We start from the raw sequence: 21,086 nt of genomic DNA, 5'->3' as shown, positions 1-21,086 counted from the left end.
TTGGATGAGGCCGTTGGAATTTTCAGCTTGGCGGCTCCCCTATTCAAGCTCTTACGGCTCTCAATCTCCGTGCGCAATTACACCTATACAGATTAACTCATCGGGATAGATGGGTTGACACCCAGGGGAAAAAAGAAAGCCACGCGAGACGCGGACAGGCTGCGGTGCCGTGGCCCGTGGGTGCCTCGAATACCTACCTCCTGGAATCCCACGCAGGTCTTGGCCCCCCGAGTTTCCTCTACTTTTCTCACTCATTCAGCCTCAGCACACCCACTCACCTCGATTGATTTCAGCCAGGAGAGATCATCAGTCAGAACCTTCTTGTGCCAAGGATGTTGGTACTTGGTATCCGTGGAGTTCTGGCCTACCGGCACCCACACTACCGACAGACGACAACTGTGTAATTATCGGGTATCCGTGTGTAGGCTGACTGCCTGAGCGACGGAAGCACGTTAGCTGGCCTTACCTTAATTAGTGCCGCGCGCTATATCCACCGATGGGCTGTCATCCGGGACATGACAGACCCCTGGGCCCTACCGCCCTGGAGGAGAGGAGGTGGTGACTGTACATACTTCGTACTCTAGAATATACCTTACGTCGCCATCGCTGCCCGCCGCCATCGGCCCCTCTCTCAGCGGTAACCGAGAGACCCTAAGGCCTAAACGGCCTAACCCTGGGCGGGCCCAGCAGCAGTGCAGCAGCGCATCACCCTAGCGCGGAACCTTGGCCAGAATCATGACGGCGGGGAGCTTCGAAGCTACCGGTACACCATCTTGACTGCTACCACCCTACGCCCCCTCCGATGTGGCAGTTTGATGCCCTCCTGACGCCGCGGGGAGCATGGAAATGGGAAAGAAGCAAGCAATTTTCCCCCGCGGCTGGTTGCGCTGCCCGAAGACAAGGTATCCATCCCGTACGAGGTACTCTGTACAGATGCTCTGTGCTGAGATGTTCACCTTGCAGGTTATTGTCCAGTTCGGTGCCAGTGTCTTAGCACCAGCAACAGGGGATATCCAGTACCAAATGGGACATGACCTTGAACAAGAGAACCAAAGAGCAAGCCCAGCCAGCGGCAAGGTGTGGGTGTGCTGCGCTGTGTTGCAATGCTGTGCGGCGTCCGCAAGCCACCGTAATGTTTCCTCCCTTCCCGTCGTCTTGCCGCACCACCAACATGATCCACGAATAACTCAAGGGTACCCCCGTCCCCATCATTGCTGTGGCTGGCTCACTAGCTGCGCCTTTCTTCTCTTGTGCTTCCCCCCCCCGATCCCCTCGAATAATACGTCCAAGTCCCAGGAGCAATCCCATACAAACTGTTGGTGCTTCCTCCCCACCCTCTCTCTCTCTCTCTCTGTTGTTTCTCTCTCGTCACAATAGTAGCAGGAGAAACATTGACGGGTTCCATGAACCCCCCCTGTCCCGCGCGCCTACCAGAGAAAAGCACAGAGTGAGAAAGAGGGAAAGAGAGTGTGTCTGAGAGAGGAAGAGAATGAGAGAGAGCGAGGAAGCTCAGGGTACGCACGATAGAGTCAAGACGCACATACGGATACTCTTATCTTGTTCTCCATTCTCGCCCTAGCGGTCTAAGGTAGTTCTGTACCTCTCTTGATGCAACTAGGTAAGGTACCTTGCCTTACGGGGCACTCACCAGTCAGGACAAGAAGGCACACTAAAGGTACGGATACTGAACCATTACTACGTCCTAGGTGCCGGCTTCCATCCTCGTCGTTCTTTCTATCAACCCCGGTCATCCCGGCCTCCTCTTAGTCCAGAGAAGGAGGTACTTGCTGCTTGGCGGTTTCCCCGTTGTTTGTGGCCCATCTGTTCTCCCCACGCTGGTCTGCTCTAGCCTCGAATCAAATACCCTAACTCAAGGGCACAGTACAGTGCCTTGGGATCTCTACTTCTTTCTTAGTCTATCCTTCCTTGTCCTAGGGTGGGCAAGTACCTCTCTCTCTCTCTCTCTGTCTCTGTCCCTCTCACATACTCTCTCTCTCTCTGGATACCTAGTCCTAATCCTCGTTCCTCGTGGTGTGAGAAAGAGACAGATACTTTCTCCTACTCCTCCTCCTTCCTCTCTCTCCCTCGCTCTCTCCCAACTGCTGCAGACATCCTTACCCTTCCTTACCCCCCCGTCCTACCCCACGAGTCCATGCATCTTGTCTAACCCATGACTACCCATTCGCCGAAGACAAAGTAGCACCGGCCTGTTTCACTTCCTTCCACCATCTATGGCTGCTTAAAACTCATCTACATCCTTGGGACCCCATACCTGCGTCCTCTTGATTCTCTCCTTCGATCTGGGTGCCGCGCACAAGAAACGGGACTTATCCACAGTGTCTCGCTACGCTGCCGCTAGACCATTCAACAACACACCCAGAAGCTTGTTGGCTCAGAAGATTACTATAGTCTTTCACACATTCGACAACGGTTCAAGCCTTGGAACTTGACTTATCTCGTAACCATTCTTATTAGCCTCACGATATCTGCCTTAGACTACTGCAAGAATCTCAGAGAAGACCCCTTTCGCCTGTGGGGACGAGACATTCGCTATATCACCGCGTCGCAGAACTACAGACTACTTTCAGACAATGCAGTCTGTAGCCGTCAACATACTCATGGATTAAGAGCCGCGTCGCAACCCCGATCTTACTCGCAGCGCACTAGCATCTACTAGGATGGATTCTGCCGAAGTGGTCGTCGAGGACGACAAGTCACCGTCCAAGACCTCGGAGAACAACAACAATAACGACGACAATGAGAATGAAGACACGAACCGCAAGAAAGAGAAAGCAAATGTGCGGAAAAGGACGAAAACCGGCTGTCTCAGTATGTTCCATATGTTGAACCCCAACTCCGACCCTTGGCCTCCATCCACCCCCTTTCCTCCTGGCCTCCCCTCCTCATGTTCATACCGGTACCTGGTCTAGACGTCTGACTTGACTCTAAAGCATGTCGCAAACGTCGCATAAAGTGCGATGAAGGCCGACCCATCTGTAACAACTGCATCAAATCCAAGAGGCACTGCGAAGGGTACAATCAGCGTGTAATCTTCAAAGAACCCATCGCCGGGTTTAATATCAACGGCAGCTACGGTCCTATCGTCTATCCTCCCGAGGCGCCAAACCAGTCATTCAACCAACTGCCCAACCCGCCACCCAAGTCCATCAATGGTCCGCCCCTGGCACCGATTGCGCCTAAGCCGCCGCAACATCTAGATTTCCAAGGCCAGCCGATGTTTCCCTATGGTCAAGGCTTTCCCAGTCAGCATCAACACCAAGCCCCTCCTCCTAATGCCTTCGACTTCAACCAGTTCCCGTATGGCGAGCAACACATGCCTTCAAGCTCTTCCATCATCTCACCAGCTAGTCAATTTCAGGCGCAATTTGGTGGTCAACAGAGCAACTTGGTCAGCCCCAATACAGATAGTGGCGCGTTTGTCCACAGCCCGACAGAACCATGGAGACACCAGCCGCCGAGAGCTCAGGCACAGGTGGAAGAGATGGATGTGTATCCCAGCGCCAATGCCGCCCCTCAGATGGATCACCCTGTGGAGGACGCAGAGTTCCAGTACCCATGCTCGGACGACGATGCCTCCATGCCCGACTCAGAGGACGCATTCGAAGATCTCATGGGCGAGGAGAGCGCATACGGTCAACTGGTGCAGAGCCGGAACGACGGGCCTTGGGATGGATTCGGAACTAAGATGAGGTCCTTCTCGGCCTTTGCTGACGAGACAATTCTCACATCGTACATACCTACGCCCAACAATTCGCCACTCAATGACGAGCGAACTGCTGCTTTGTTCTGGCACTTCATCAACGTCACTGGGCCAAGCATGTCGCTATACGAGCGGCATCCTTTCGACCACTCAAAGTTGACAAACAACTTCTCCGTCCCTAAAGCGGGACACAACATCTGGACTTGTAAGATGATGGAATTCTGGGGTTTAAGCTTTCCCTCTCGACTAACTCTTGGCCAGACACATTTCCCATTATATCGTTTACGCATCCTGCCCTCCTGCAGGCAATGCTTGCATTGGGCGCGTTGCAGATCGCCAAGCTACAGCAGATACCGCCGACAGCAGCCATGAAGCATTATCATCTTGCCATCCGCAGGATCGCAAAGAATCTACGGAGTCCTAAGAGGAGAACGTCACCGGCAACGCTGGCTGCCTCCCTGTTGCTTGGGTACTTTGAGGTCTGGAACTCGGATCACACAAAGTGGTGCAACCATCTTTTTGGCTCCAGGCTCTTGATCAGGGAGATCCCCTTCAGGCAAATGACAAAGAACATTCTGCCGCTGAAAAGGGTGAGGAGGGCGCTGTTCCAGGAGAGCCAGAACCAGCCAATGGACCCTTTTTACATGGGCCACGACAACACCCACATGATGAGCCACGATCTCGATGATCTCGATCTCGGCTTCCTCAGCAAGCTTACTAACCAGCACGTCTCGTACGAGGACGACAAGCCATCTCCACACTACTACACAGACCGCGATATCGAGCACTACGAACATCTGAGAGATTTGTACTGGTGGTACTGCAAGATGGATGTATATCAAAGCATGTTGGGCGGAGGGAAACCTTTGTAAGTTTCGAAGGATTTGGATAACATTGCAGTCAAGATGGTTAGTTGGCTTATAAGCGAAAACAGCATGGACTACCAACACTGGACGCAGTGCCCACCACGAGCACCCATGGGCCGACTTGAGGCCATGTAAGTCTACCCATGTTCCCATACGTAAGGCACGACTTGGCTGACAAATAGTAGATACGGGACGTACGATCACCTCATGCTGCTGCTCGGACGCCTGTGCAGCTTCGCATCTAAAGATCTTCCGAGAAAACGGAAATCCTTCAAGGGTTTTGGTCCTCCAGGAGGCCCGCCTGGCGGACCCCCCGGCGGACCCCCCGGGGGACGGCCTGGAGGACCGCCGCATAGTGGGCAGCCACATGGAGGACCACCAGGTGCGGGTGGCCCACCGAGAGGTGGTCAAGGTTGGCCGCCGCCAGGGATGGGACCGCCGCCGGGAATGGCAACGGGCATGCACGGAGGAGGGCCTCCCGGTGGGATGATGGGAGGAATGCCAGGTGGACCTCCTGGGGCTCCCCCGATGGGCATGCCGCCGCCAAACATGACGGGAGGGCCGCCGCCAGGAATGGGGCCGCGACCGGGAATGGGCCCCGGCGGTCCCGGCGGCTCGCCGCCCATGTTTCCGGGTATGCTCCCTAACCTCGGAAAAGTGACGCTGCCAATGGGCTTCAGTCCCCCGCGCGACGACTCCCCGCCACCGCCCGACGCCCGAGAGGAAGTCGACCTTGACTCGGACGAAGCCGCCGACGCTGCTATGCGCGAGTGGACCTCCCTCCGTGAGGCCTTTGAGATGCTCCGGTCCCGCTTCGGTCCCGAATTCCAGCCCCTAGGCGCCGAGTATGCCGACCGCCGAGATTCACCCTTTGGTCCCACGCTGCAGTACCGCACCTTTTCGGTGGCAGGCATCTGGATGAACTACTACATGGGCCTCATCCACCTCTACCGCGCGCACCCCAAGATGCCTCCCGCCGCTATGATCGCCGCGGGGATACAGGCACAACACACGGCCAAGTTCGCCATGGAGATTGGTCGTATTGCGGCCGGGTTGACGGACGACTGTAGCAATGTGCTCGAGATTAGCACCCTCGTCGGCGCAGCGCTGATCGAGAGTTCATTCTGTCTGTTTGTCAGTGCTATTCAGGTGAGAAGACGCCCCTTTCTTCACCCGCCTTCTCGCTCAAAGAAACACCATCCGTGTTCCCATGTACTTACCGTAGATACCACGCCTGCTAACACTCTCCACAGTACCAAAGCGACGCTCAACGTCACTGGATCGTCAGGCGCATGCACGACATCGCCCGCCTCACAGGCTGGCAGTCGGCGCGGCAGATCGCCGAGGGCTGCGAGTCCGGGTGGAAAAAGGCGGCAGCCATGGGCCGGGGTCCGCCGTACGCGCGTGACCCGAGCCTGCAGACTGTGGTGCCGCCGTCCGTGTGGTCGAACCCGCGGCGTATCGGCGCACGGATCGAGCAGCTCGATAGTGACGACACGGTGCTCGTCGTCGCCAAGTCGGAGAGGGCGTTTTATGCTCTGGGTCTGATTAGCGTGGAGGAGGAGATGGAGAGGTTGGTGATTAAGGATGAGAATTGAGAGGAGGTTGACTCCCGGCGGAATCACCTTGGGTAGCGAGTGTTCTGAGCGACTATGAGCGTTGATGGAAGCGTGGGCATGAACGCATCCGTGTCAATGGGTGGAGGCGCAACTCAGGTAATGTCTTGGAGAGAGGCCATAGTCCTACGTTTGGTAAATACAATGTGCCCATTCACAACGTCACATCATAGATAAGATTCAAAAAATAAAGCCACCATCACGTTTAGTACAATAGTGATACCCTCTTTGGAGGGGGAAATCGTCTAGACGTCAGTTTCCAAGTTTCGTAATCGGGTGATCTTTGGGTTTCTCGCTTTCTCTCTTTTTCGCGCTCTCTACCTCTTCTTTGGCTCAAGTGTCTTCTTTCACTTTTTCCCGAGTCGCCGAGACCGCAAGATTGCACCCTTTATCCTCTTTCAAACACCACAGACCTCACATCCCTCTAGTTCGCAGGGAGTCTCTCCACCACAGCGGCCATCTCCTCATCCGTGTATATTCTGAAGCCCTTTTCCTTCGTTACGCTCGCGAGCTGGACGTTTTTCGAGTCGAGCTTCTCCTCCATGACCTGCTTGAGCGTCTTGAGCACCAGTGTCTCGGCATCCGTAATTGACAGGGACTAATGGGGTGTGTTAGTGCATGTGTGTGAGAGTCGGCGGGGCGCCGAGTGACAGAACAAATTTGTCAGCGCCTGGGGTTGGGGGAGAGAGAAGGGCTGACCTTGTGGTACTCGTTCTGCAGCTCAGCCTGCGCACCCTCGGAGCCGGAACCGATAGCCTTGGCGTCGTAGCGGTAAAAGGTACCGCTGGGCTCGGCGTGGAAGAGCTGGGGGCCGTCCTCGTCGTAGCCGGCGATGAGGAGAGCGACGCCAAAGGGGCGGGACATGATGGTCTCCTCGCCCTCGGCACCCTCGCCGAAGCGGAGGGCGAGGTCGCAGATGGCCTGGGTGCACGACTCGACGCGGAGAGGCTCGTTATAGTTGAAGGAGTGGGACTGGGACTCGACGCGGGCGTGCTCGACCATGGAGCGGGCATCGGCCTGGAGGCCGGACATTGCGCAGCCAATGTGGCGGTCAATCTCGACAATCTTTTCGACGGACGAGGTCTCGAGGAGGGTCGAGGTGACGCGCTTCTCGACGCCGAGGACGACGCCCTCTGCGGTGGCAACGCCGATGGCCGTGGAGCCGAGCTTGATTGCCTCGAGGGAGTATTCGACTTGGAAGAGGCGGCCTTCTGGGGAGAAGGTGTTGATTCCTCGGTCTGTTGGATTGGGGAGGATATGTTAGACGAGAAAGCTCTCTGGCGAGGGGGAAGAGAAGCTGGGGTTGCTTGGTTTGGGTGCTTTACCGTATTCAGATCTTGCCATAAACATCTTGGCGGTATTGTGTATGTGTGTGGTTCCTAGATGGAAATAAGGGGTATCCGGATCGGTAAGGTCAATGGCTTGAGAGTCGTCGGGGTTGAGGTTGTCGTGGATCGGGGATTGCGTGGATGCTGGTGGTTTGGACTGAGGTGTGGATGGATGGAGGGGGAGCTTGGAGGAAGGCCCAGGTAACAAACGGTGACGGTGGAAGGCTGAGATGGCAGGTGCGGTTAGGCAAGCACCTGGCCTACGCAGCCGCACCTTACCACCTGGGAAAGCTTCTAGTGTACCAGGTTCCCTTTGGGGGGCGCACGGGGTGTGTGGCCCAGCACCTCAGCAATTGGAGCCGACAACGACCAGGCCCCAGGCGATACTGCCCCCTGTTCTCTGACTGGAAGCTCCATGATTGGTCATCTTGGTCACTCCCAGATTCCCCTCCAACAGCTACCGCCCCCCGAACGCTAAACCCGGAATATTCCAGGGGAGGTTTACCACATCCGGGACCGGGGTCAATAACACGCGAGGATTTTCCGACTAAACGCGCTTGAGGTTAATGGCCCTTTACCGCGTTTGAGTACCTGAGTACAGCTAAGGTACCCGTACGCAGTGCCCAACCCACCTTCACGCGCGGAGTGTAAGACTGCGACTCTGCGATAGAGGGGCAGAGAGACAAGGACCACAAACCACAAGACCAAGCAACGAATACCTCAAAACCACCACCAATCCCCTCCAACCATCACAGCAGAGTCGGCGTCTTGCCATACGAACAACACCAATACCCCTCCAAGACGCCTCCTACACTTCAGATGCAGTCGGCGACATGTCGTCTGGCACCACCAGGGTCTCAACCCATGAGCGGCGCGCAAACGGCTCGGCCGCCGGCGTTGACCAGGACCGACCTTCACGAACGGCACGCATGAACGCAGCAGGCGCAGCGGCGAGCGGCACGGGCACAGGTAGCGGGCAGACGAGCTTCAAGAGCGAGCGCAGCGAGAGGAGCGATGCGCGACAACGAGAGAGGGAACGAGAGCGGCCGCGGGAGCGCGAGCGTGAGCGTGAACGAGAGCGGGACCACCATCAGCAGCGCGAGAGGGAGGAGAGAGAGGCGTCACCTGGAGGCAATGCGCACAAGAGATCTGCGTCAGGGAATCCCAGAGCTACGAGCAGGATGCACGACGACAGGCGTGTGGAGGAGAGGCGGACAGAGAGGACATATGTGACGGAGCGCGAGACCATGACGCAGCGGACGAGGAGCCCAGTGAGGGGTGGAGGCGATAAGGGGAAGAACGGCGAGGCCAAGTCGCGGGCGGCTGAGGCGAAGCCCAAGGACGCCAAGGTTGACACTCCGCAAGGTTAGTGAATGCGATTGCATTGGTGTTGGGAGTAACTCCGGCCGTCTAACTAAACGGCTCTGCAGCACCTTGGAACCCAGAGGCGACTCTATTACCTCACACATCGGCTCCCCTGGCCTGTCGAATATCCATACCGCCATTGGCGGCACAGGCGCCGCAGCCTCAACAGCCGAAACCACTAAACGAGCTATCTCTCGAGGCGCAAGAGGCGGTGATGTTGGAGGATCTCCTCTTCGTCTTCATGGGCTACGAGGGGCAGTATATCCGCTTCGCAAAGACTTATAATCCGCACGAGGAGAGGGACCGGCTGTCGGGGCCCACGTTCAGGATACTGCCAGGCCTGGATCCTAGTTTGCTGGACCTGACACTGTCGATGCTGAAGATGGCGACATATTATTCAGCCCTCGAAATGTTCGTCGATGTGCAGAGTAGAGAGGAATTCGGCGCCGTCAATCACGCTCTTTGCGCCTCCATCAGGAAATTCTTGCACGACTACCTCATTATGATCGCGCAGCTGGAGACACAGTTCCTGACCAACGAGACTTTTACTCTACACGTTTTAAACATCCACACCTTACCGACGAGCAAGATGATGTCGCATCTATACTCCCTAGCACACGATCTGCTCAAAAGGAATGCGCTTCTAGACGACGATGACGAAGAAGAAAGCGATAGCGCAGACGACTTTGAGAATATTCTCGAGTCGCTGCGGGAGGGCGGCGACCTAGTCCCGGGCTCGGGCAAGAAGATTTGCAAAGGCGGTGTCGTGTTGGGTCTCATCACAAAGAGGCTTGAGTCCATGTCCGGAGACCCGGCTGCGCGCGCGCTATTGACGTCGCTGCTGCGCGATGCTAGTAAACCTTACATGGTGATGCTCAACGAGTGGCTACACCACGGCAGCATCAACGACGCGCACGCCGAGTTTCTAGTCAAGGAGCAAAAGAGCATTCGGAGAGAACGGCTGGAGCAGGACTACACGGACGAGTACTGGGAGCGACGGTACACGATCCGGGAACACGATATTCCCCCTCAACTGGAAGGTGTCAAGGACAAGGTACTATTGGCGGGCAAGTATCTCAACGTCGTAAGAGAATGCGGCGGCGTGGACGTGAGCAAGGTCGTTCAGGACGTGCCCACATCGTTTGACGACAGCCGCTTCCTGGAGAACGTCAACAATGCGTACGCGCACGCCAACGAGTCCCTCATGCAGCTGCTGCTCACGACGCACTCGCTTCCCATTAGGCTGCGGTCGCTTAAGCACTACTTCTTCCTGGACCCGTCCGACTACTTTTCCTACTTCCTCGAGCTCGGCACGTCCGAGCTGCGGAAGCCTGTCAAGTCCGTTAACACCGGCAAACTGCAGTCCCTGCTCGACCTGGTGCTGCGCCAGCCGGGCAGCGTCGTCTCGCTGGACCCTTTCAAGGAGGACGTCAAGGTGGAGATGAACGAGATCACGCTCGTCAAATCCCTGCAGCGTGTCGTCAACATCACGGGCATCGAGCAGGGCGAGACGCTGCAGCCGCTCGCGAACCAGCAACCCATCGAGAACGACAAGAACGCCATCGGCTTCACGTCGCTCCAGCTGGACTACACGGTGCCCTTCCCCGTCTCACTCGTCATCAGCCGCAAGACCGTGTGGCGGTACCAGGCGCTGTTCCGATACCTCTTGTCGCTGCGCTACCTCGAGTCCCAGCTCTCGACGACGTGGTACTCGCAGACCTCAGGCCTGACGTGGTCGCACAAGAGCTCCTCGCGCGGCCTCGAGATCTGGAAGCGCCGCGTGTGGACGCTGCGCGCGCGCATGCTCGTCTTTGTGCAGCAGCTGCTGTACTTTTGCACGGCCGAGGTTATTGAGCCCAACTGGGCAAAGTTCATGTCCCGGCTTAAAGTCGGCGAGGAGGGCCAGGAGGCGACGGCGGCGGGGGGCACGACGCCTACGCGGACGGTAGACGAGTTGATGCAGGATCATGTGGATTTCTTGGACACGTGCTTGAAGGAGTGCATGCTCACCAACAGCAAGCTTCTCAGGGTACGTCTTTTCTCCTTCTCACTACCACCCTCGATGTGGTTCACAGTACAGTTCCCAGCTAACGTGCAAACCCTTGGCCAGATCCACTCCAAACTCATGCAAACCTGCACAGTCTTTGCAACCTACTCCAACTGGCTCTCCCGCGAGCTAGAAAAGGCCGACCCGGACCTCTCCGGCGCCACGCGCCCGCCCAACATGACGGCAGACCAATGGCGCGCCTTCCAAGCCGTCAGGACGCAGAAGCCCTCGTCCGGGCCGGGCGCGGGCGGCACCACCTCGCACAACGAATCGACTTCATCGGCGGGGGCCGGTGGCGGCAGTGGCAGCGCCGCGGAGCAAGAAGCCCGCGTGAGCAACCTCTTTGAGATTATGAAGAAGTGGGAGGGCAACTTCAGCAGGCACCTGCAGATCCTGCTCGACGCGCTGAACCACTACGCCGCGACGGAGACGGTCGTCCTGCTGAGTCTCTGCGCGAGGTTGAGCACCGCGAACCAGGGGACCGAGTATGCGGGGTTGAGGAACGAGGACGATAGCGTCGCGTGAGAAGAAAACATACCCTCTGCCCCCCTAAAAAAACGTATTTCTTATGTTTCAGAAGAAAGAGAGAGATTCATGGCATGGCGTACGGCTTTGCGGGCGTTTTTTTCGCGGCGTTATAATGGAGATGGGTAGACTGGCGGGTTGTCTAGTAGCTTCAACTTTTGCAAAAAGCTTGAATGAGAGAGAGAGAGAGAGTGTGTGTGTGTGTGAGGCAGAAAGAGTGTGAGACCGAGACGATGAGAGAGCAAGGGCCAGCTCATTCAGAGGGGGGTTGAGCTCCTCAAAACCTATGCTGAACAGATACCAATACCATAGATTAAGCAATGTGCATCTGATTGCCAAGCGCAAGTACTGACCATTGTCTGAGCTCCCATCCAGACTCCCATCGCGTATACACTTAGTGGAGCATTTTGTGTCGTGATATTCGTACAGTGTGACATTATTATATTCGTCTCAGTATCGTTCAAGAGAAGAGATGTTTCGTCTCCCCAGGCGTGCCCTTCTTTGTCGCCATAATTCCGTTTTTGGGTATACAGATGTGATACACTATTGTTGTTGGTACAGATTGGTACAGCTTTTCAGAGCAACATGGCTCGGAACCTTAAGATCTCTTTCTCCTCTAATCCTTCTTAAGGGCCTCCTTGACGAGCTCGGCAACACGCTTCTTCTCGACCTCGAGGTCCTTGTCCCCAGTCGCCTTGTTGATGAGCTTCATGACCTCTCCAAGCCCACTCTTGCCCGCTGCGACGGAGTCCTCGATGGCCTTCTGGATGAGAACGCGGACGTCGGCCTCGGTGACGGTGACGACGCCGCTGCTGGCAATGTACTCGGCCATAACCTTGGCCTGGGTGTCCTCCTTCTCAGCGAGGTCGTCGCGACCGGCGTCACGGAACTGCTTGGCGGCGTCCTGGGTGGCGCGCTGCGTCTTGCGGAGGAGGGCGACGAGCTGGGCGTCCGTCGCAATGGGGGAGTCTGTCTTGGCGGCGTTGTTGGTGGCGGAGAGAACGGAGCGGAGGACCGACAGACGGGGCGCGTCCTTTGCGCGCATGGCGGTCTTAAGGTCGGTCTTGAGAGTGGCCAGGAGCTTGGGCTGGGCCGGAGCGGCATCGGAGTAGCAACGGATCGTCGTCCGGAGGGGGTGGACGCGGCCCGGCACCATTGGCCGGAGGGCTTGGGCGAGGCGGACTGAGGTTCGGGAGGCCATTGTGGACGGAGGAAGGTCGTTCGTTTGCCTGAGCTTGGATTTTCGAGGGGGAGCGGTGGTCGTTCCTCAATTGATCGGTCTTTGTATCGTTCTGACTGTAATAGGATAGTGGTACAATGCGATCGACAAGCTGTTGTTGGTCTGTCAGTTGCAGTCATGCAGAAAAAAAGTTACTGCTGGGAGCTCTCAAAATGCATAAATGTTCGGGACAGCTTCTCATTGGCTAGCAACGGCTGGTTGTTCTGGCCAGGTCCACGGCAGCAGGAACATCCCCGGATCCTCTCCTCCACAGGTGGCGCGAAGTGGCACCAGTGTCTGGGAGTAGCGTCCGTGAGGATGTATTGGCGGCGGGGGGGCGTTGAATAAAAAAGTGTTGATATATTGGACACACTATTGGCAGTAGTTTCCTCGCATTCTACCCTTTGAGGGTGCCATCTTGGTTGAAGATTGCAGATGCCAGATTGACAGGTACATGGAGGCCTGATGGTTCGGATGACACAATCAGCCGCACACTTTATGCGTTCAGGGAATCTCGCGGATATTTCAACTTCCAAGTCATTGATGCGCGCATAACTTGGGACACGCGTTCCGTCGATGGGCGTGTTGGTGATAATTCGCGGATCAGTTGGAGCTCTTGTGAAAGAATGTGAAGACTATGCAAACCCTGAGGCCCAAATCACCTGATGTGCCGAAGATCAGGGGAGCTGCAGGAAACAAGGGTCGGGGCATCCGCGAAAGGTTCCCGATATCACATCCACCGGGTGTTCCAGGTTCGAAGTTCCAGCAGCTGCCACCTATGTCGATTTGGCCCCGGTAGACAATCTGCCAGCCAAGCTGAAGGGGGTTGTGCGTCCATCGGATCGATTTGCATAGAAACTTTGACCGTTGCATGCTTCATCATCGCGGCAGCTTCAGTTGATGTCCCTGGCATTGTGACATTCCAGGGGCAGTGTCGGTATCCGTATCCGAACTTTGCAGCTTGCCCCAGCGGCTATCTACTCGGTCAAGAAGGAATCGTCAGCCGAAATGTCTGTGCCCCTGATCATGCTAGGGAGGAAGTTTCCGAAGCCGGGGAACCTAGATGGCGCAAGGGCTCTGAGCACTCACCGGCGTGGAACTTGGCTTGAATGCGGGCGTGGATGCTGGCGTGGAACTTGTGAGGTGCGGAGGCGGCAAATGTGGCATGGCGCCAGCAAATTATCTCATCTTCAGATGAAAGTGGATTCCGATTGCCTCTTTGTCAGGAACGTCAGAGTCAAGCCACGACTCGACAGTCCATTCCGCTCTGACATGGGTTCGATGTGCCCAGCTCTGGCGGTGTTGTAACTTGTGTATGTGTGTGTGTGTGTGTGAGAGAGAGAGAGAGAGATTGTGCAGGCTCAATGTGACGTGAGTTGTTCGTCTGCAGTCCACCTCGGTCCTCACCGAGAACCCGAGGAGACGGTAGCGAGTAAAAAACCATGCAGACCTCTTGCGTTCCTGGCAAGGCCTGGCGTCTTGCCTCCCTCCATTCTAACCCAACATGGAACAGATAAAGCAACAGCAGCGGATAACATGGTAAGGTACAGAGAAGGTAGAAGAACAAGAACTCGTGCCATCCTCCCCCCTTGAGCCTTCCCGTCCGCTTCTTCCACCTTCAAGACGTCTCTTCCGAATCCATCACTGTGGGGGGATTCCTCGCCTTCCTTTGCCTTACCTACCTTACCATACGTTCACACCACCTCAGGCAACCTGAGTCCAAAATGTACAGTACTTATCTGTGTCAAAAGTTGGTAAGTAGGTACCTTGCCGTGAACATGGGCATGGGAAGCCGCCGGCCTTGTTCCGGATTTCTTCCTTCCCACCACCATCCAATAAGGCACTTACTTACCTTAGCTTCCGCCGCTCTCCACATGCGCCTCACTCTCTTTCAACTACACGTCTATCCCCTTCGGCTTCAACATATAGACACTATCTCCTCAAAGCATATCCTCTTCAATGTCTGTCTTGTATGAAGTACTTCTAATCCCGAAACAGGAATAACAACATCCTCAGTGATCATCAGCGCCCATTTCCGTTCTCTACTCACTCTGTTTGCAATTGTCGTTCGGTCATCGACAACTAGTCTCCCCTTGACACTTGCGTCTCCTTTCGATAACAACAAGCAGTCGGCAATCGAGTCAAGTCCACGTTCTTTCCAAAGCGACAAAAAGCTTGGTCGCCGTACATCACTTGTCTGATGCCACACCGTCGATGACTGCCTTTTGAAAATCAGCAACGATACGAGTACGGAAAGGGCAGCTCTAACTGGGCTCTCACAACTCCGTCATACAATCGCCAACGCCGAAGATCGGACAGCAAGAAAGCACTGCAGTAGCGAATTAATCAAATAGGATTGCGAGCTAGACAAGGGGTATTTGCTGTCGTCACATCGTCACCATCGTAATCCAGGTCCAAAAGAAAAGGTCCATCAAGTCCTGGCTGGGAAACAACGCTCTACGCCACCATACAAAACTCGCTCTGAAAAGCAGCATCGTCATATGGCCCTCATCTGCTCGTCTCAACGACGAGCCTTTCGTCCTATACAAACGTACCTTGAGGACCCATATGTCAGTACTCGAAAGAAATTGGGCGGCTGGACAAGTTGGGAGTCACTTACATTGGGAAATACGCCTAGGAAGAGCCGCCGAGAGTGGCTCGAATGTTAGTAGGCATTCCCACTCGAAAAAAAGATGATTGTTTTGGGGGCAGGGAACTCACCCTGAACGCCGGGTTATCAGCCTCGCTCCTTGCTTGAGCTACCAACACTTGGAACTCTTGAGACGTCATTCTGCAGTGCCACAGTCAGTTCACATCGATCCGAGCTCGGCGTTAAAGGCTGCAAACAATGGGAAAAGGAAGACTCCCTTACCCTCGGAACTCTGTCATGGGATACATCGCCAGTGACGCAAGCATCCTCCTCACATTTTCTCTGTTAGCCACACCGATTTGGTGCTGCCTCGGGTCTAGTCGAAAATCAGGTCAAAGTTTCTGCACTTCGGTTTCGAGGTTTTCATACCATTTGACCAACCGCAAGTCGGGAGAGGGATCATTTGGGTTTCCACCGAGTCGAATCCAGCACTTTGCATCCAACTTTGCATCTGCATTGGCGCCCTGGGGTCTTTGTACGGTTGCATACTATCCAGGTATCGCCTCGACCACCTACGAAGGGCGTGATCTGGCACAGCAGGCAATCAATGCAAGGTCCAATCTCTAGAAGGGGATCCGACCTACTTTGAGTCAACGTTCCGTTGTCTGACTGCGCGTTAAAGTATATCTCCACCATTTGACACCAACCGCCTGGTCGAAGTACGCGATGGATGTCTCGAAGGTAATCCCGCCATCGATTCGAGTGGATACCGCCTGCCATCATCTGGCTATGTACGAGGTCGAAATGATTTGATGGAAAGGTGAACCTAGGCCAAGTCAGCTGAGTCAGGAGCACTTCAGGGTCCAACCTGCGGCTGAAGCTCGCCTGGAAATGTACCTGCTATTGAGGTCATCGACTTGCAGATTCAAGTTCGTCGGCGTCTGGCTTTCGTCGGGCCAGATGTGTGGGCAGATATCGATGGCTACTACCTATCGGACAAAATCAGCACTGCTAACGCAGCGGCACCCGAAGCGGCGAGGCGATCAATCCGTTCCTGTCACTCGTCATCATGATCATGATATGGATGAGGAAAAGAGAATTGTAGTCCTCTTAACCAGAAAGCATGTAGTTTTCTGCACATAGACAAGCGCAGAAGAGGGAGACAATAGCCCGTCGCGTTGGCGATGGATGCAAACGACTGGCTGATCCGGTCATCCCACGACGTCCAGCAAAACGCGCCAAAGGCATGGATACCGACTATCGCACAGTCGCGAAAGGAATGGGACTTGAGTGCGTACAGCACGTACCTCGCAGTTTGGGTGTTGTTGTGCAACGTCGATAGCCCAGTCACCGGCTCCGAAGCCGCATTCAAGAACTCGCCGGGGCCTGGTGATCGGTGGAAAAAGGAGGCGATTTTCGAATACTATGGATAGTACAACGTGCATCATTTGCAAGCGTTCAACTTCATCCTACAACCGGGTTGGAAAAATACACTCAGCAAGACGTGGTGTGTTTAGGGGCGGCATGTCTCCTACCTCATCTATCGGCGCGAAGTATGCTCCATTGTCAACTGCGTATCGTTGGTATTCTCTACCTTGGTATGTGATGGTTTCCAGGAAGGCGTTATCCAACGGAACTGTCTGTGGATCACTGGGAGTGGTTTAGCGATCAAAGGAATCCTTCGCAAGAGGAGACGAGTTTCAGCAATACCTTGCCATGTCGACAACCACAATGGAAGAATTCTTCTTACGAACAGGTTCGACTAAACTGAGTTTCTTTCGTCCAAAGTCTGCCTTTGGAATTCGATATTGGGATGAACTAGAGCTTGTATGTGGTGGTTACGTTGCTCCAACGAGGCGATGTTCCTAGGGATCCAGGACGGGATGGAAGGCAAGGACTAGTTCTCAAGCACTGCCCACAAACGAAACCCGAAAGTCCGTCAAAGGAGCCATATTCGGATCACAGGGGTTTTCACGAAGGCGGCAGTCGTGTCTAATAGACATAAAATTAACTGCCTACTATGTCGGAGGTGGGGACATTGGTCAAGTCGAAAGGTACTCGACATTGGCCGGCCTTTGCTTTCTACACCCCACGACGTCGCTGTCGATCTTGGGTTAGTACACCACGACCTACACTGGAAAAGTTGGGAGCCTGTTCGGTACCCTTTGGTACGCGGTGCGGTGCGGACGAGGCAGTCTTCGGGTGACATGGATATGTCCTCTGTTGTTATTGCTGGCCCCGAACCCCCCTGTACACACGAAAATTCGAGAATGGAGCTGGCAGACAACCAAGACGTGCTAATCCCAGGTCATTGAGTGGCATAGGGCGGGTGTGGCAGCGGGTCCCAACCCATCCTGGCAACTTGGACACCGCTTTTATCAGTTGCCAGATCCATGGATCCCGTTAACCGTAGCTTACCTTTCAGAGGCTGTTCCGGAAGCCAGGTAGACGGTCGTCTTTCTGAACGACCTGGTCGTTGTCTAGCGGGACGCACCATCACAGACCAACATCCCACAAGGCTGCGAAAGGGTCGAATTGGCTTCTGGATTTACCCAGGACGATGAGTTTTTTGAGCTTCTTTGAACGGCTCACCGCCGCCACCCCGGAGTCGGGCGAAGACACCGATGCTTGCTGCTACAATCAGAGCACCCACACCCACGACGAAGCCTAGTGGTGGATGTTGTCTTGAGACCAACTGCATGGCCCGAGTCCTGGGCCCAACACACGAATTCCTGTTGTAACCCTCCAGCCAGTGCCCAGGTTATGGGAAGCTCTTCAGCAAACACGGCTCTCCATTCCTTGTTTCCTGATCAACCCCTCCCCCCTACCTCACTATGAAAAGGAGCGTTGCTCAAAGGAGGGGTTACATAGTCGATCCGCTCCCATCGCGCGCGGAGCTTTACTCAAATTCCAGCGGCTCCCATGTCCCAAGGATCCGGTCGTTGGCTTGAACATGAAGACATGGCAGCTACAGGTGGTGGGAGGACGAGCTAGAGCAGCGTTGCACAACTCCCGATAGGATACAGAGCTGGACTAGGGATTACGCCGGCGCCACTCCTGCTGTCTCTCGCGATAACCCGCGGTTTCCACTTGCTGAGATTTCCCGAGAACGCGGACTTGGATCCATCTCGGTGTCGTTAGGCTCATTCGCGACTCGTACGGCCCGGGGACGAATAGAAGAAGGTAGACCAAGAGCACACAGTTGCAGCTCGATGGCTACCTCGTCCAAGCTAAATCATCTCGTACGACAAGAAGACAGGAAAAACTGTTATGCTGCTTTACCTGCCTGGCATTAAGCAGGCCAGGGTCATATGCAGCCAGGCAGTGACCAAAGGCGGAGTTCATGGTCTGATCCTCACACATTAAGCAGACAATCATCTGCACTGATGCCAGCAAAGTGAGACCCGCGTCATGCCCGTATCTCACGACAACGGCCAGAGAGGGGACACGGGCGCCTCAGACAGAAACATCGATCTTTACTTTGCCCAGCACGCATGCCTGCTTCTTGCGACCTCAGGCCTCCACCACACCACCTCCCCAAGACCATGATGGTAATAATTCGGTCGGATGGCGGTACAATATGCACGGAACAGGCAACGGTCTGCAAAATATAGGTAGGGGCATGGCTTTTTGCTGGTGGGTTGTGTTACTGCGCGTCTTGACACATTGGCGTATTCGGGTACGTGCTGATGAAGGTTTAATCATCACACACCCTCTCTCGGTTCCTTTCCTTTAATATCTCATCCCTTCTGGCCCTGAACTAATTGTTTGGCAGGCGTGTTGCACTTTTGGCAGCAGAGCTCACGGAGCTTAGGCTAACAATGTTTCCTGGGCGGGGGTGATTTTGATGAAGGTTGGAAGAAGAAATTGCCTGGGCCAATTCAACGAACGAACCCCTCGGCGGGCCGCTCTGCAGGTTTGAAACTAACAGAGAGGAGAGCCTGGCCTGGCTGACCAGGTAGCTGCTGGCTCGGACAGTGGAGTTTCGGGAGAGGGCGCGATGACGCGAGCCACAAAACTCTCCTGGTTCCAGCTATTTGGGAACCGAGGAGCGAGGGTCGACAACCCTTCCTTGTCGGGGGAGACCACATCCTGGTGCTTGGGAGCACAATGCCTGTCCACAGCGGCCACGTACTCGCTGCACTCTGCAACCCTTGCACCAACGGGTTCAGATGCATTGCATGGCGGACGGGTAAAAAGCAAAGGGAGAGACTCTTTGAGACGACGACATACTGTGGTTGTGCTGGGCGCTAGGCAACTCACCACGGCCCTAATCGTTCATTTTGTTGACGTCAAAACGAATGGTAAGACAGAAGTGTCCGGCCTCGATACAGACATGCCCGAGCTACGTGACCATGTCACAGCTGTGCGAGGGGCTGTGGGCAAGTATAGGGACGATGGAGTTGCCGAGCATGTTGCGCGGATGGCCCGGAGGCGACCCCGAGAACGGCAGACGATGTCATTACAATAAGCAAGACCGGTTATAAGGCGGCTCCCAATACATCGTAACGGCCGGGATGCCGCGCGACAAGCAATTGGCAAATTGACGCTTATGGCTTGCTAGGTAGCCAAAGATCTACCTAGCAAGTGGCCACGGTATTCTATGTATTCAGAGCAGGGCTGCGATCCATAACTCGGCAACTCGAACGAAATGGGTTCCCTGCGCATGCTTTTACCGAGCAGCTACCCAGAAAGAGGTAGCTGTTGTTCTTCGACTGACGCAAGACACTCCTCTGCATCGTGGATTCAGGCAAGAAATTAGCCTGTCAGAGACAATGCACGTCAGAGGGGAGCATTTGACCCATCGCTCAATACCTAGGTTGCTCCTGTGTGTAATAATCCCTCCAGCCACTCAACTTGGACGATTCTGATGAAAACAAGCAGGTGTCTGGAGAGGAAATCGAAAGCAGCGTGACTTGGCGGCCGTTGACCGCGACCTCTCGCCTGCACAGTTGCGGACCATGCATCTGCATATCCATACATACATAATATTCCACAACTCTCTTTACCCGACATGATAGAAATTTGGCTTGTGGCCTGCTTCTCTTTCCTTCGTCCAACGGCTTTTCTTCTCCCCATGCAGAGAGGGGGGAGATGAGTTGGCTGTCGATGAGGAGTCACATTCATTCCCGCGAGCAGGGAACCCTAGTCGACAAGCACCCTGCTTGTTCCTCCGTCTTCATTTTCCTCTCGAACAGAACCGTACTCTCGGGTTCCAATAGGACGGGATGCTGGGGCATATCGTCCCCCTTATCGATGCCAACCGGCCCCCTACGACCCCTGTCTTGCTGACGGGACCGCAGCTTACGGACTAATACCATGACACTGCGATACAAAGATACCCAGCTGAGCTCCCCCTATTGTTGAATCCTGGATGACGAGCGGCGTTGCCTGCCATCTACGATCCAATCGTCTGGCAATGGCCCCCGGTTCTACGGAGAGCATATCCAAGGACCAGGTTTCTGTCGTTTCACCAGGACGGGGGAACAATGCTTCTAGAAGACCATGGTGTTGCGAGCTGACTTTCTGAAAAGGCATGGAGCGCGGTGCCGGTCCTGCGAGCCGGCGAGTCTTACCTCCCGACCTCTCTTTTCCGGGTATTCGTAGGAAGGAAATGAAAGGTGCGGCTGCGGCTGTGGCTGCGACTGCGGCTTTACTGCGGCCATGGGCACATGAATCGACTTTTCCTCTTTCATCTCTTCTGCCATCTACCGACGATGCGGAATTTGGACGTAATACCGACGCCCACCCCTCCTATAATATTATTCTTGCGTGCACAGATCACGGGCTGGGCGGTACCCTGGCACAC

General features: G+C 55.2%; 10 protein-coding genes across 10 annotated transcripts; 4 read left to right on the top strand and 6 right to left on the bottom strand.

Annotated features, from left to right (window-relative positions):
* Nucleotides 1–2,678: 2,678 nt before the first annotated feature.
* Nucleotides 2,679–6,185, top strand: CABS01_14520 (C6 finger domain-containing protein; the record flags this gene model as incomplete). The annotated part of the gene is made up of 6 exons (XM_060547859.1): nt 2,679–2,829; nt 2,952–3,926; nt 3,983–4,589; nt 4,656–4,718; nt 4,773–5,736; nt 5,841–6,185. The coding sequence occupies 6 exons, from the start codon at nt 2,679–2,681 to the stop codon at nt 6,183–6,185; spliced, it is 3,105 nt and encodes a 1,034-aa protein (XP_060393170.1).
* Nucleotides 6,186–6,627: 442 nt separating this feature from the next.
* Nucleotides 6,628–7,553, bottom strand: CABS01_14519 (proteasome A-type and B-type; the record flags this gene model as incomplete). Its single annotated transcript, XM_060547858.1, has 3 exons — nt 6,628–6,801; nt 6,903–7,441; nt 7,529–7,553. The coding sequence occupies 3 exons, from the start codon at nt 7,551–7,553 to the stop codon at nt 6,628–6,630; spliced, it is 738 nt and encodes a 245-aa protein (XP_060393169.1).
* Nucleotides 7,554–8,364: 811 nt separating this feature from the next.
* CABS01_14518 (Spc97/Spc98 family protein) lies at nt 8,365–11,468 on the top strand (the record flags this gene model as incomplete). Its single annotated transcript, XM_060547857.1, has 3 exons — nt 8,365–8,896; nt 8,962–10,925; nt 11,007–11,468. The coding sequence occupies 3 exons, from the start codon at nt 8,365–8,367 to the stop codon at nt 11,466–11,468; spliced, it is 2,958 nt and encodes a 985-aa protein (XP_060393168.1).
* Nucleotides 11,469–12,084: 616 nt separating this feature from the next.
* On the bottom strand, nt 12,085–12,669 carry CABS01_14517 (uncharacterized protein; the record flags this gene model as incomplete). Its single annotated transcript, XM_060547856.1, has 1 exon — nt 12,085–12,669. One exon carries the CDS (start codon nt 12,667–12,669, stop codon nt 12,085–12,087), a length of 585 nt encoding a protein of 194 aa, XP_060393167.1.
* Nucleotides 12,670–13,695: 1,026 nt separating this feature from the next.
* Nucleotides 13,696–13,995, top strand: CABS01_14516 (uncharacterized protein; the record flags this gene model as incomplete). Its single annotated transcript, XM_060547855.1, has 1 exon — nt 13,696–13,995. The coding sequence occupies one exon, from the start codon at nt 13,696–13,698 to the stop codon at nt 13,993–13,995; it is 300 nt and encodes a 99-aa protein (XP_060393166.1).
* Nucleotides 13,996–15,208: 1,213 nt separating this feature from the next.
* On the bottom strand, nt 15,209–15,477 carry CABS01_14515 (UMTA methyltransferase; the record flags this gene model as incomplete). The annotated part of the gene is made up of 3 exons (XM_060547854.1): nt 15,209–15,242; nt 15,308–15,321; nt 15,409–15,477. The coding sequence occupies 3 exons, from the start codon at nt 15,475–15,477 to the stop codon at nt 15,209–15,211; spliced, it is 117 nt and encodes a 38-aa protein (XP_060393165.1).
* Nucleotides 15,478–16,122: 645 nt separating this feature from the next.
* CABS01_14513 (UMTA methyltransferase) lies at nt 16,123–16,817 on the bottom strand (the record flags this gene model as incomplete). Its single annotated transcript, XM_060547852.1, has 3 exons — nt 16,123–16,266; nt 16,585–16,663; nt 16,813–16,817. 3 exons carry the CDS (start codon nt 16,815–16,817, stop codon nt 16,123–16,125), a joined length of 228 nt encoding a protein of 75 aa, XP_060393163.1.
* Nucleotides 16,462–16,710, top strand: CABS01_14514 (uncharacterized protein; the record flags this gene model as incomplete). Its single annotated transcript, XM_060547853.1, has 1 exon — nt 16,462–16,710. One exon carries the CDS (start codon nt 16,462–16,464, stop codon nt 16,708–16,710), a length of 249 nt encoding a protein of 82 aa, XP_060393164.1.
* Nucleotides 16,818–19,158: 2,341 nt separating the features above from the next.
* Nucleotides 19,159–19,455, bottom strand: CABS01_14512 (uncharacterized protein; the record flags this gene model as incomplete). Its single annotated transcript, XM_060547851.1, has 1 exon — nt 19,159–19,455. The coding sequence occupies one exon, from the start codon at nt 19,453–19,455 to the stop codon at nt 19,159–19,161; it is 297 nt and encodes a 98-aa protein (XP_060393162.1).
* A 1,126-nt stretch (nt 19,456–20,581) lies between these two features.
* CABS01_14511 (uncharacterized protein) lies at nt 20,582–20,973 on the bottom strand (the record flags this gene model as incomplete). Its single annotated transcript, XM_060547850.1, has 2 exons — nt 20,582–20,803; nt 20,854–20,973. 2 exons carry the CDS (start codon nt 20,971–20,973, stop codon nt 20,582–20,584), a joined length of 342 nt encoding a protein of 113 aa, XP_060393161.1.
* Nucleotides 20,974–21,086: the final 113 nt, after the last annotated feature.

This window comes from Colletotrichum abscissum (assembly GCF_030869225.1).
Source record: "Colletotrichum abscissum strain IMI 504890 chromosome Unknown Scaffold_55.1, whole genome shotgun sequence".
Classification (NCBI taxonomy): domain Eukaryota; kingdom Fungi; phylum Ascomycota; class Sordariomycetes; order Glomerellales; family Glomerellaceae; genus Colletotrichum; species Colletotrichum abscissum.
The sequence above is the reverse complement of the archived record's forward strand: the minus strand, read 5'-3'. Positions and strand labels throughout refer to the sequence as shown.